This window comes from Cetorhinus maximus, chromosome 14, assembly GCF_964194155.1.
Source record: "Cetorhinus maximus chromosome 14, sCetMax3.hap1.1, whole genome shotgun sequence".
Lineage (NCBI taxonomy): Eukaryota > Metazoa > Chordata > Chondrichthyes > Lamniformes > Cetorhinidae > Cetorhinus > Cetorhinus maximus.
In genome coordinates, this window is record NC_135892.1 from 98,300,628 (window position 1) to 98,312,794 (window position 12,167).

A 12,167-nucleotide genomic window follows, 5' to 3' on the forward strand; every position below is an offset into this window, starting at 1 on the left:
CTTCAAAGAAAGAAGTTTGGACAGTCTTGCCAAAAATTGCTCTCACTTCTCTACCATAATTTATAATCCCATCTGACTCCCTAATCATCAACCTAATCATTCATTTCCAACCATTGCATAATCCCAGTGGTTATTTTAAGTTGTAACCTAAGCACATTGAGTTAATTTAGCTTTATAAATATGCCGTTTATTTTCAATTCGTAGCTAGTTGAGTGAATTGTGTTAATCAATTATAAAACATACACCGTTCTGTGTCCCTGTTTGCAGTGTGTTGCAGTATTTACATGACTAAAACATTGCACACTTTATGGCTGTCAGCATATTCAAATAAAAGGCGTGCTGTATATTTCAGGATGATCTCTGTTGCTGTGTGTATATTTGTTGTACTGACTTAAGGATTAGCCGCATACACAAGGGATCCTCTTACTGCAACTATCTGTGTCTTGTTCCTGCCAGTAGCCTTGACATTGTTATTCTAGGCATAATTTAGTTCCTCTAACTTGGAGAACAGCCATCACGATGACTGCTGTAGCTGCTAATACTTTAAAGTTGTGGTCATTAATTTGGGAATTACAGTGCTACCTACTACAGAAGCTCAGGACAATTAATTTCATGATCAATGAGAAATATGTAAGTAAACCGAGCATTTTATGCTCTCAAACAGTGACAAAAGAACCTAACCTGGAATTGTATTTCCTTGCTGTCCCTCTTCCCAAACCTGTCAACTAGAAAATTATGGGGGAAGACTTTGCTCTTCATTTTAACAAAGTTGTTACTTATATATCCATTAATGATTTTTCAATCTAGTAAACAGCAGAAATGTTCCCCTAATATTACTTTTGATTTTTCTGTACATTTAATTACACAGTAATGTCTTGGATCGTAAGACCGTAATTTGCAAAATAGTTTATCAAATGCTATTGAATGAGCACTAAGTTAGTGCGTAGTATTTCTAGTAATGGACAGATTATTTTTTCCTTTTGAAGAGGGATTGAAATGAGCATAGTTTTCACTGAAAATCTTAAATAGAGTAAATAAAGATAAACTATTTCCAATGACTGAAGGATTGACAACCAGAGGGCACAGATTTAAGGTGAATTGCAAAAAAGACAGGCAATGTGGGAGGAACTTCCTGTTCTTATAAACGCTTTGTGCCAGGATTCCATAAGTGCTGCCGTTAAGCTGGCTACGGGGTTCTGAGGAAGACTTATTTATTTTCTATTTATGCTTTGTAAAGAGATGTCTGGCTTCTTGGCTACTCCACACAACTGCACACCTGAGATCAAGAATAATGAAATAACAATTAAACCTGCATCATCTCTCACTGAACTGCCCCATCATGCCACATTGCTGCTGTAGCATTCTGCATTGAAGATGTTTGTCAACATTGAACTATGTTTCTCTTCTAATGCTATCTTTGGTTTTAAATCCCCATGACATGTATTTTAGGAGCTGAGTTGTTTTAAATTAGTTGAGTACAAGCCATTTCGAAAGTGCTTTCGTGAAATAAGGACTCTGATGCGGTTTTAGTCGGATCAGGGTGGCAAAGTGAATTGTTCCATGGATTTCAAATGTCAAGTATTACAAGAACAAAAGATAAACCCATTCCTAAAGTAATTTTTGACATGCATGTTTTCGGTTGGCCTCCTAATGAAAGAAAGACAGTCCTGTGGCAAGGTTAAATTTGTTAAGTAACATTGATGGACAGTTGTACATTGTCAGAATTTGAGAAATATGACGTGGTGCTGTTATTTTCTTCATACAAAATAGTAACAAAGACTTTATAGTTTTTTTAACCATTAATCTTCTTGTGCCTTTTTAATCTCCATGTTCTTCTCACGATCACTGTCAATGCCATTCTATAATAGATGAGAGGAGGTTAGTTTTGTGAGTGGGACGAGTTTCTCTGTCGACCGTTTACCATGTCTAGGCACGGTTATTTATTTATGATTTTTGAAAATAATTTTTTTAACATCTATTTTTGAAGTGGAAGGAAACTCCTTTCTTAACCCCTAGGCACAATGAGTAAGTTCATACTAGAATGCACAATTTACTTTAAAATGCTTTTCAGCACGTCTATAAAGTTCAATTGAAATTGTACCATTCCTGTTCCATTGAAGGACTTGATTGGTAAAGATCAATACTCTTTCGGTTCTTGCGGTTGGACAATGGTGACTGTTAGCTAACAGTTAAGTGACCTGGCCACCCCCAGAAAATGCTGATGACATCAGATGAGAAGAACACCTGGAGGTGGTTAGTGGAACCCTTGACAGAGGAAATGCCATCAAAGGATGGGGTGCTAAGCCTTCAATTAAAAAATGGCATCCACAACCTTACAAGCCGTGACATTTCTGCAATGCATAACAAGTCAATGAAAGAGCCACCATGAACCGCCTGAAACACAACATCAGGGTTTATGTCCCTGCCTTTGATATAAAGGATAGTCATAGGAGCTTTGATGATATTCAGCCGGTAGTGATTTTACAGATGCAGGTGTTTCCTGGTATTAATTTTTGTATACACTTTGATTTAATCTTGCATGCTGTAGTAAAGATTATTTCTATTGAGGCAGCATAGATTAAAATCTTTAAGAACTCCACTCCCATTAGTATTAATGCCCATCCATCGTACTAATAGGATCATTTTATGTCCAATCCACTAGGACGTAATTTGTCTGAATCCTCCTAAAGTAAATCAGGGCCACATTACTGTCTATGTGGCCAACAAGCTTAAGAGAAAGATTTAATGCATCAAAGTAGTATGTTATAATTATACCTTTCTTAGTCATAGCAGTAATACTGATTTTTAGAGAATTGAAAATAAGCACTACATTCTGCCAGATGTTGCAGGATTGATGCATTTTGCTATGTTACATTTACATATACAGTAGGATGATTTTTGAATTACTAAAAGTAAAAGAGATCTAATTGAGGCAGAATTAGTGTTATTGGTGGTAAGTCTGTATTCACATGGCACGGTTAGTAAGCAATCATGAACATATTTTGAAATAGTTCTTGAGTACAAAATTGATTGTAAATATCCATTTAAATTTGAGAGTTTCTCAAAGGTAGGTGATTACATTAGACGCAAAGAAATTTAATTTATTTTTTGCTGTGAATGAAGAGAAGTCTACTCAGCACAAGTGTTAATTTGACATTTTCCCCTTTTTTTCTCTACAGCTTTGACAGCCTACACATACCTTACCATTTTTGATCTTTTCAGGTAATTTTTTGTTATGAACCTCAATTTTTAGTGTACTTGTATTAAAGATTCATTGATAAAAGTGAGATTTTATTTTGTCAAATCTTGTAAATGGCTGTAGTGAAATATATTCAGAATTAGTTGTCACTGTGTGACTGCTTTCCATCAGGTGATCATTTTTTACTTGAACTTGCAAGTTATCTGTTTATTTCATAAACACTTACCCTTTTGAGGAAGGGTGGTCAGGTGAGCTGTTTCCTGTGCTCTGCTGCTCTTGCCACAGCTGCTTGGAGGTCCACAAGAACAGACTTTGAGAACTTCTACATTCTCTGGGATGATGCCTGACATCTGCTTACTATAGTTCCTTCTGGTTGCACAGCTGATACCTGGTATAGTACAGTTTGATTGCTGTGCCATGATAATGCTGTGTTGCCTGCTTCGCATTTTGTAATTTCACAACTCAATTCATTTGGCTGTTCTGCCACATAACAATAATGTAATTATTTTTGTTCTGATGGTAGACAGCTTAGAATAGGTATTTTGTTTGAGAATATTGTCAGTGAAGAAACTTTCTATGCCTTGGTCTATATTTCTGAATGAGTCTCTGTTTACATTTCAGCATGAGAATTCTTGCAGCATTCTTTGTAAAATTCTGTTCAAAATTTATTACTTTGAAAACTATAAAGGACATTCAGTGCTTTGAGTTAGATTGTAGAATATTAATCTATCGCTACCTCGCTGAAGATGAGGATTGAAAAAGACGTGCATGGTAGAAATGTGTAGAAGTCCATTCGGTATTGGAGAGAGGTTAACATTTCAGATGAGACTCTTCTAGTTTCCTGCCCTTCCTGTCTTTCTTAGGGAGTGATTATCAATATGGTCCCTGCTGTCATTTATGAAAGTGAATATCATAATTGACTTTTATCTGGGATGTCATCACTTCAGGAAGAATGGAAAATAACATATCTTTGCTGTAGCAAAGTCATGTTGGATTTTGTTTCTTTTAAACTGGCACCAGAAAATGTGATTGGGAGATCTGTAAGATGCAATTAATGTGCACATTTGTTACTTTCCCTTCAAAAATGGTTGTCTGCTCACCAATGCTCTTTTTTATTGAAAGGGGGAAGAACTGTTGTTTGTTCTTCTCACTATGAATTATTTATCTACATAAATTTATGAGGCACAGCTTAGTGTTTAGTAGAGTGTTAACAGTGCTACTGTTGAGATTATGAATACAACAGCACTAAGTGACATCATTCCAGCAAATCAAAAGCACCTTCCAAGGCTCCCTGTTAGTGACTGATTATGCACAAAATTGTGTTTGTTTATTGGGCTGGGGTTAGAATTGTAAAATATATCTCTGTACTATTAGATCATTTTTATGTGAAATATTAATTTTTAAAAATCACTTCATAAGCAGATCTGAAGCTTACAAATATATTTGGTTTTGCTACTTTCAGTCCAGGCTTTTTGACATTAATCTCTTTATTTCCTAGTTTGGTGATTTGCCTAATAAGTTTCTGGGTGACTTTGAAGAAACCTGGTCCAGGGTACTCTTTTGGGTAAGTATATGTTCAACATTACTCAGTAGACACTTAGATGAGGTAGCCCTCTTGACCCATAACAGTTTGATGAGCGCTTCTATCCATTTTACCAAAAGTAGGACATTTAACCCTTTTAAGACATTTGTTTTCATGCTGCCTATTTATAAAGTAACAGGTTTTTCAGCCTGGTTGTGTTCGTAACATAAGGTTGACTGGGTCTCCAGCCTGCATGCAACTGAAGTGAAGTTTCATCCTTTACATCCTCTGCCAGTAGATAGAATACTTTATTCCATCACTTTTCTGATGATTGAGAGTAGGCTGATTCGGCAATAATTAGCCAGATCAGGTTTGTCTTTTTTGTGAACAGGACGTACCTGGGCAATTTTCCATTTTGTCTGGTAGACAGTCTGGTAGTCTGCTTGGCAAGAGGCAAGGCTAGTCTTCACTACAGCCAGGTTGTTGTTGGAGCCAATGGCCTTTGCTACATCCAGTGCACTCAACTTTTTCCTCATATTATGTGGAGTGAATCAAATTGACTTAAGATTGCCTTCTGTGATGGTGGGGGCCTCAGGAGGAGGCTGAAATGGATCATTTTCAGTTATATCAGTGTGGTTCAGAGCAACTGTTATTGATGAACTTGGGGTTTAAATTGAACAAGTGTACATTGTGTTCTGGAGAACAACAGTATAGCCTGTACTTACCCACTGTCAGGCATGGCTCAGTGGTGGCACACTGGTTTCTGAGTTTGTTGTCGTGGCTTCAACATGCACTCCAGTGACTCAAATTACATAATTCAGGCTGACACTTCAGTGTAGTACTGAATGAGAGCTGCACTGTTGTAGGTGCGGTGTTTCAGATGAAACATTAAACTAAGGCTTCATTTGCCCTCTGAGATGGACAGAAAAGATTCCATGGCAGTATTTCAAAGGAGAGCAGGCAATATTTTTCCATTTTCTTGGCCAATATTTATCCCTCAACCAACATCACTGAAATAGATCGCCAGATTGTTGATGTTTGTGGGGGCTTGCTATGCACATGTTTCCTAAGTTACAGCAGTTCTTCATTGGCAATAAAGAATTTTGGAATCTTCTAAGGTTGTGTAGGACACTATATAAATGCAAATATGTTTTCTTTTCTTGCTGATGTTTCCGACAAATCCATGTGCCACTAAATGTATAGTTGCTTCATTCTACACCATACTTAGCAATACAACAGTACAATTTATTTCTGCTCAGTCTAGAATTTCAATCCTGCTGCCTTCACAATGGCATGGAAATTCTTGGGTAATTTTCTTAGCAAAAGAGAACTAGATTTTAAAATCCTCGTGGATTTTCAAACCTGATAATATTCAGCTAGGTTTCCAAAATGGTATTTTTTAGCTACCTGACAGGTTCAGTTTGATCTGGTTGTTTAGAGGGTGACCCAGAAGTAGAAGATTGCTCACAATACTAGCATGAGAAAGAAAAGCCACAACTTAATTTCAGTCCATAGATTAACCATGTAATTGACTTGTATATTCACTGAAAAATGTCACAATAAACAAATTGTGCCTTTGTGTGCTGTTCCCTGGTTAAGTGCAAGCTCTAACTTGTATCAATGTTCTATTGGATGAAACCAAGCTCTGAATATTCAGCTAACAGTATCATGTTCTGTTAGAAAGAACATTGGTCATCACATTCCTATAGAGTGGAACTTGTATCATCCAGACAATATAGACATTCCGTTATGAAAATTGTAAATATCTGTTTCTTTCATGTGACTATTAACTTTGAAAGAGCAACCAGTATTGAAGAGTATACATTTTATTTAAAAAGTCCCCTTTAGGGGATAATCACTTTTTCCCACACAACTGTCCCTATTTGCTTGCACATGGAATCTCTACATGATGAGCTTCTCTTCTCCTCCCCCCCGCCCCCACTCCCTCTGTCCAACGCGCCCATATTGAGCATTAGTTGGCTTTGTAATATCTTTGTTTTCAGTCTGTGGCTCAGGAACAAAAAACTTTTTTCACCCAATTTTAAAGCACTTTAATTATTATTTTAATTTTAAAATCCCACTGTATGTATGTTGGCTGGGCATCCAGCTGGGACAGCTGTCTTTGTCATGTTTCATAGCTGGTGGAAAAAAAATAACATTCTTTTTCAAAACCCTCAGAAGTTCCTGCAGCTTCAAGAGAAACACCTTAAAAAAATTTCATTTTATGGCACAAATATTAGTCAACAACAAGATCATAATGTAATGTTGGAGGTGCCGTGTTTCAGATGAAGCTGAATTCCTTGGAAATCATTAACAATGAGCACCATTCTTTGAGACTAGAGACTATTCATTTCCAGGTTTCTATCATTTCACTTGTTTCATTGGCCTGGGATAGGTGTGTAAAGACTTGGTGAGGTTGATTATTTCCCTCTGTTTGTTTTTACTCACCTCTTAGTATGTCAGCTCCAAGTAGGTCAACTGAGATCAAAAACTTAGAAGCAAATCTGTTTACTACAACAGTTCATTTCTATCACTGGGCCACATGTGAACTATTCTGGAAAATGTTACATTTTATCTTGAAATATTTCTTGTGAAATGAATCAGATTTTTTTCTGTGATGGATCCTAATCCAGGAATTTACTTGGAGACGTTGGATTTACATCAGTCCAGACTTACTGGATCAAAGTCCACTTGAGCTCTTAGGTTTGTATGGGTTTGTAGTGTAAAGGTACTCTAAATTGTCTCTTCATAGAAACGTGACTCACAAAGGAAAAAGGGATAGCAGAACTGCAGTAAAGATCCCATAGTGTGGTTGTGGCTCTTCTCCCTTCTTCCCTAAATTTTAAATGTTCTTTATTGAACCCAGTTGCTTCCTGTACCTCCTAATGGCTTCCTGACGAATTGAAAGCAGGCCTCCCACCTGCTTGGCTTGTAAAGGTGGGTAGCATTAGAAACTAAAAGCAAAATACCGCAGATGTTGGAAATCTGAAATAAAAACAAAGTACTGGAAAAGCTCAGTGGGTCTGGCAGCATCTGTGGAAAGAGAAACAGAGTTAACGTTTTGGGTCCAGTGTGACTCCTCTTCGGAACTCTGTTTCAATCTCCACATTCTACCAGATTGCTAAGTTTTTCCAGCACGTTTTGTTTTTATTAGCATTAGAAACTGTTGTGGCTACTCCTTGCCATACCGCTGCACAGCATGATTCAGATCAGAAAGTGAACTGTGAGGGAGATCCTAACTTTTCGTTGTGCTATGTTTTATTTCTTCATTATTCAGCATTTACTCAACAGAAACTACATATACCCTTCGAAATCCAATAGCATTTCAACCACAAGTTAGGCCTGGTTTGTTAATGCATTTTCATGGTCTGACCACTGACTTAACATGTGAAATAATAAGGTGAAAACATGAGAAAAGAAAATGAATATGGTATAACTGTCCAGCTGCCATCTATATAGTATTATTTTGTAATTTTATTTTTATCATTCTCTTTCTCTCTCTCCTACTCCACAAGACCCTAACATTGCTGTGCTGCTCACATTCCCCAGCTGAATGCATTGGCAGGAGATCTTCTAAGCCTCCGTCAATGCATTAGACAACTACCACAAGGTGCACCACATTGTACCAAAACAAATATTGGTGACTCCCCCTCCCTAAAACAGAGCATTTGAGTCTGAGAGCTTGTGAGGAAGATCAGTTACAGTCCTACACCCCACCACTTTGTATCTCAGAATATTAGCATTCTGGTGCTTAGTGGCACCGCTTCACTCAGTTCCTCTCTACACAAGTAAGGTAATAAATTGTGCAACTTTGAAGTCAGTCCTTATACAAAGTAAAAATCTACACAAAATAACTTGTCTGCAATATTTTATTTATGAATGATTGTTATTGCAAGAAGTGATGACAGGCACTGCTGTATGGTCAAAACTACTTCAATGACCTGAAGAATCTTTTCATAATATTTCACTGATAATCCAGCTATTCCTCTTCTACAGTAAAAAAAGAAAGACTCGCATTTATGTCATGCTTTTCATGACCTCAGGACATCCCAAAGCACTTTATAACCATTGAAGTACTTTTTAAGTGTAGTTACCGTTGTAATGTAAGAAATGTGACAGCCAATCTGTACACATCATGCTCCAGTGAACAGCAAATGTGATAATGTGTTCGGGCCTCAACTATTTGTAATCTATTTCAAACACTTGGATGAGGGGACCGAATGTATGGGAGCTAAATTTGCTAATGACACCAAGATAAGTTGGAAAGTGAGAGGAGGTAAAGAGTCTACAAAGGGATATAGATAGGTTAAGTGAGTGGGCAAAAAAATTGGCAGATGGAGTATGATATGGGAAAATGTGAAGTTGTCCACTTTGGTGGGAAGAATAGAAAGCAGTATACTATTTAAAAGGAGAGAGATTCTAGAACTCGGTGATACAGTGGGACCTGGGAGTCCTGGTACATGAATCACAAAAGGTTAGTATGCAAGCACAGCAAATGATTAGGAGGACAAATGGAATCTTGCCGTTTATTGTAAGAGGAATGGAATATAAAAGTCGGGAAGTTTTATTGCAGCTGTACAGGACCTTAGTGAGACCACATTTGGAGTCCTTGTGTACTGTTTTGGTCTCCTTTTTTGATAAAGGATATAAATGCATTAGAAGCAATTCAGAGAAGGCTCATTCGTGGGATGAGAGGTTTGTCTTATGAAGAAATGTTGAAGAGGTTGGGCCTATACTCATTGAAGTTTAGAAGAATGAGGGGTGATCTTATTGAAACATATAAGATCTTGAGGGGACTTGATAGGATGAATACTGGGAAGATATTTCCTCATGAGGGGAAAGATTAGAACCAGGAGACACAGTTTAAGAAAGGACTGAGATGAGAATTTTTTTCTCTGCGAGTCATTAGTCTGTGGAATTCTCTTCCCCATAAAGTAGTGGTGGCTGGGTCATTGAATTTATTCAAGGCGGAGTTGGATAGATTTTTGATAGACAAGAGAGTCAAGGGTTATTGGAGGGTTAATAGGAAAGTAGAGTTGAAATTACAATCAAATCAGGCATGATCTTACCGAATGGCAGAGTAGGCTTGAAGAGCCGAATGGTGCTACTCCTGCTCCTAAATCCTATGTGCCTATAACCAGATATTCTGTGATGTTGGTTGAGGAATTAAAAATTGACCAGGACGCTATGGAGGAGTCGCTGTTCTTTAAAATAGTTCCATGGGATCTTCTGTGTCTCACTCAGAGAACAGACTATGGTTTAATGTCTGTCTGAAAGACAAATTATACTGATTTTCTACCCCCGTTGCTTCCTGCAGAAGAAATACCCCTGGAGGGAGAAAATTTTGAACAGGAAAACACATTTGAAATTTATTGCATGTTCCTGAAATTTATTTTAATACTAAGATTCAGCTATGTATAATGTTAGTTTTAAATGTTGCAGTAATTTGTTTTCAAGATAAGATCTACAACCAGATGAAGTATTGAAAATGACCTTATAAATTTTTATCTGAGCAGGATTACATACGGCAGTTGAAATCTGGAAACGTTAGTTCAGCTGTTTGCTGACCCATCTTCATCGTTAAGTGGGGGGAGATTCCTATGTTAGAGCAATTTTAGTTCTGTCTTGCACCTATTTCTACTCTGCATGGAGTAGCATATGCATTAGTGAGAACCATGCATGGATTGTTTTACAATCGTGACACTTGTTTTCCTGCCTGATGCTTAAATTTCAGGTTTGAGAGGTTTGAAGTATTAGCAGTGTTCGCTGCCACCGTCCTGGCACAGCTCGGGGCTCTCTTTATACTCAAAGAAAGGTAGGAATGTGGGTCCTTTTCCCTTTGATTGACATGTAACATTTTACCATGAAAATTTATCCTGGCCTGACATGCATCGGGCTAATCGATATTTTATAGATGCAAGAACACAATTGTTCCTTTCAGCATTAAAGCAATAATTGTGCAATTTGAGAGTATTTTAAAATCGTGCCAAAAAAAAGAGGAGGGGGTGATGTACTTTGGCTATGCTTTGGTATTACTTTAAAGTTTTATTCAGATTCAGAATGATTGATGAGGGAATTCAAACCAAAGATTTAGTAAAAATGGAGCTAGCATTTCTATTAATACCTATTGCTGTTCAATAAAATAGTAAAGTTAATTATATCAGAGGTTATCAGCTAATTTCTGGAAGCTTTTTCAGTGCAAAGAATCTTTAGTTAGAATGATATGTTTTTAAACAATAAATGTGTGCATATCTTACTACTATATACGGAACAACAGTAACATTACTCAATTAATCAGTAAATAAGTGGATAAAACATGCTGTTATTGGACTATCATAAACATACTTGACTATTTGGGGCACAAAGGGAGCTCAGCTCCAGCAGTATGTTTGAAAGAGATCAAGCATATTAGCTTAATGCGTCAAATTGCTTGAACTTCCTGACCTCCTTGTATTTATATTTATCCCTCCATTTCAATTTCTCTACCCCCGCCCCCCCCGTGCCATATACCTAAGAACAAGACAGGCAGCTTGGTCCAAGGTTCCAAGCTATCTTTTTCTGCAGCCCACCACTTGTAGTGAAAGAGCAATTTGAATGTTTTTTTAATCTGTTTTTCAAAAATTATTTTTTTTTTTTTTTTGGTCCTTGCTCTTCCATTCCTTCAAACCCAACAGTCCAACACCTCTTTCCTGACCAAGATGATGACCTGGAGATCTGCTCTCAGGCCTCTACATGTTCCACTAAATCAGTTCTATAGATAGTAACTAGGAATATCCAAGGCCTGTCTAGCATGATTGACTTCTAATCTTCCATCTCTTCCCTGCTCTTCCCCCCCCCCCCGCCCCCCAATACCCACCACCACCCTGCAGCCCTTCATGTAGGAAACATTTAAGATTTGTTTATTGCCTGCCACCATACCCCACCCCATGAAACCCCTCCTGCTATGACTTATCCCTGCCCTAGGCCGCTTCTCAATCCTGGCCTCTGGTGGCTGTCATTCCCTCAGCATCCACCACCTCCCTGCTCCCTGGTGATGCTGGTGAGCAAAAGAGCTTCCGACCACTGATTGGGCGGCAGATCTCGGTGGGTGGGATTTCTACCTTAAGGTCCTTGATCCCAGGGCATGCCCGCCGGTGGCCACGTAAGTGCCAGAGAGGCACTTAAAGCCAGCGGGCTTCCCAGAAAACGCAACACTGGTCTCTCACCAGCTCGTCAGCCAGCAACAAAGACCCCTGACCCCTCCATAAAACTCCCCCACCCCTTTGATTTTTAGTGTTGCTTTCCTTCCCCACCCCTTGACTGAAAGTATTTGTCTTGCGTTATGATACAGTTTCATTGGTACCAACAGCTATCCTAGCATGTTGGCAGGCTGGTTGTCTATCAAGAAGTTTGTGACTGCTGAGCTCAATCTTGTCCCTATCCAAATATCAGACATACATTTCCTGC

General features: G+C 38.1%; 1 protein-coding gene across 2 annotated transcripts in view; it reads left to right on the forward strand.

The window, feature by feature from the left end:
• The window catches only part of slc30a6 (solute carrier family 30 member 6), a 148,721-nt gene that overhangs the window by 72,938 nt on the left and 63,616 nt on the right, over positions 1-12,167 (forward strand). Inside the window, exons 5-7 of one of the 2 annotated variants that reach the window (XM_078557300.1) lie at positions 3,180-3,222; positions 4,698-4,763; positions 10,456-10,536. In XM_078557300.1, coding sequence (XP_078413426.1) covers positions 3,180-3,222; positions 4,698-4,763; positions 10,456-10,536 — 190 coding nt within the window. Of the gene's footprint in view, positions 1-3,179; positions 3,223-4,697; positions 4,764-10,455; positions 10,537-12,167 lie in introns of those variants that run through there. The other variant, XM_078557301.1, reaches the window with a different exon arrangement.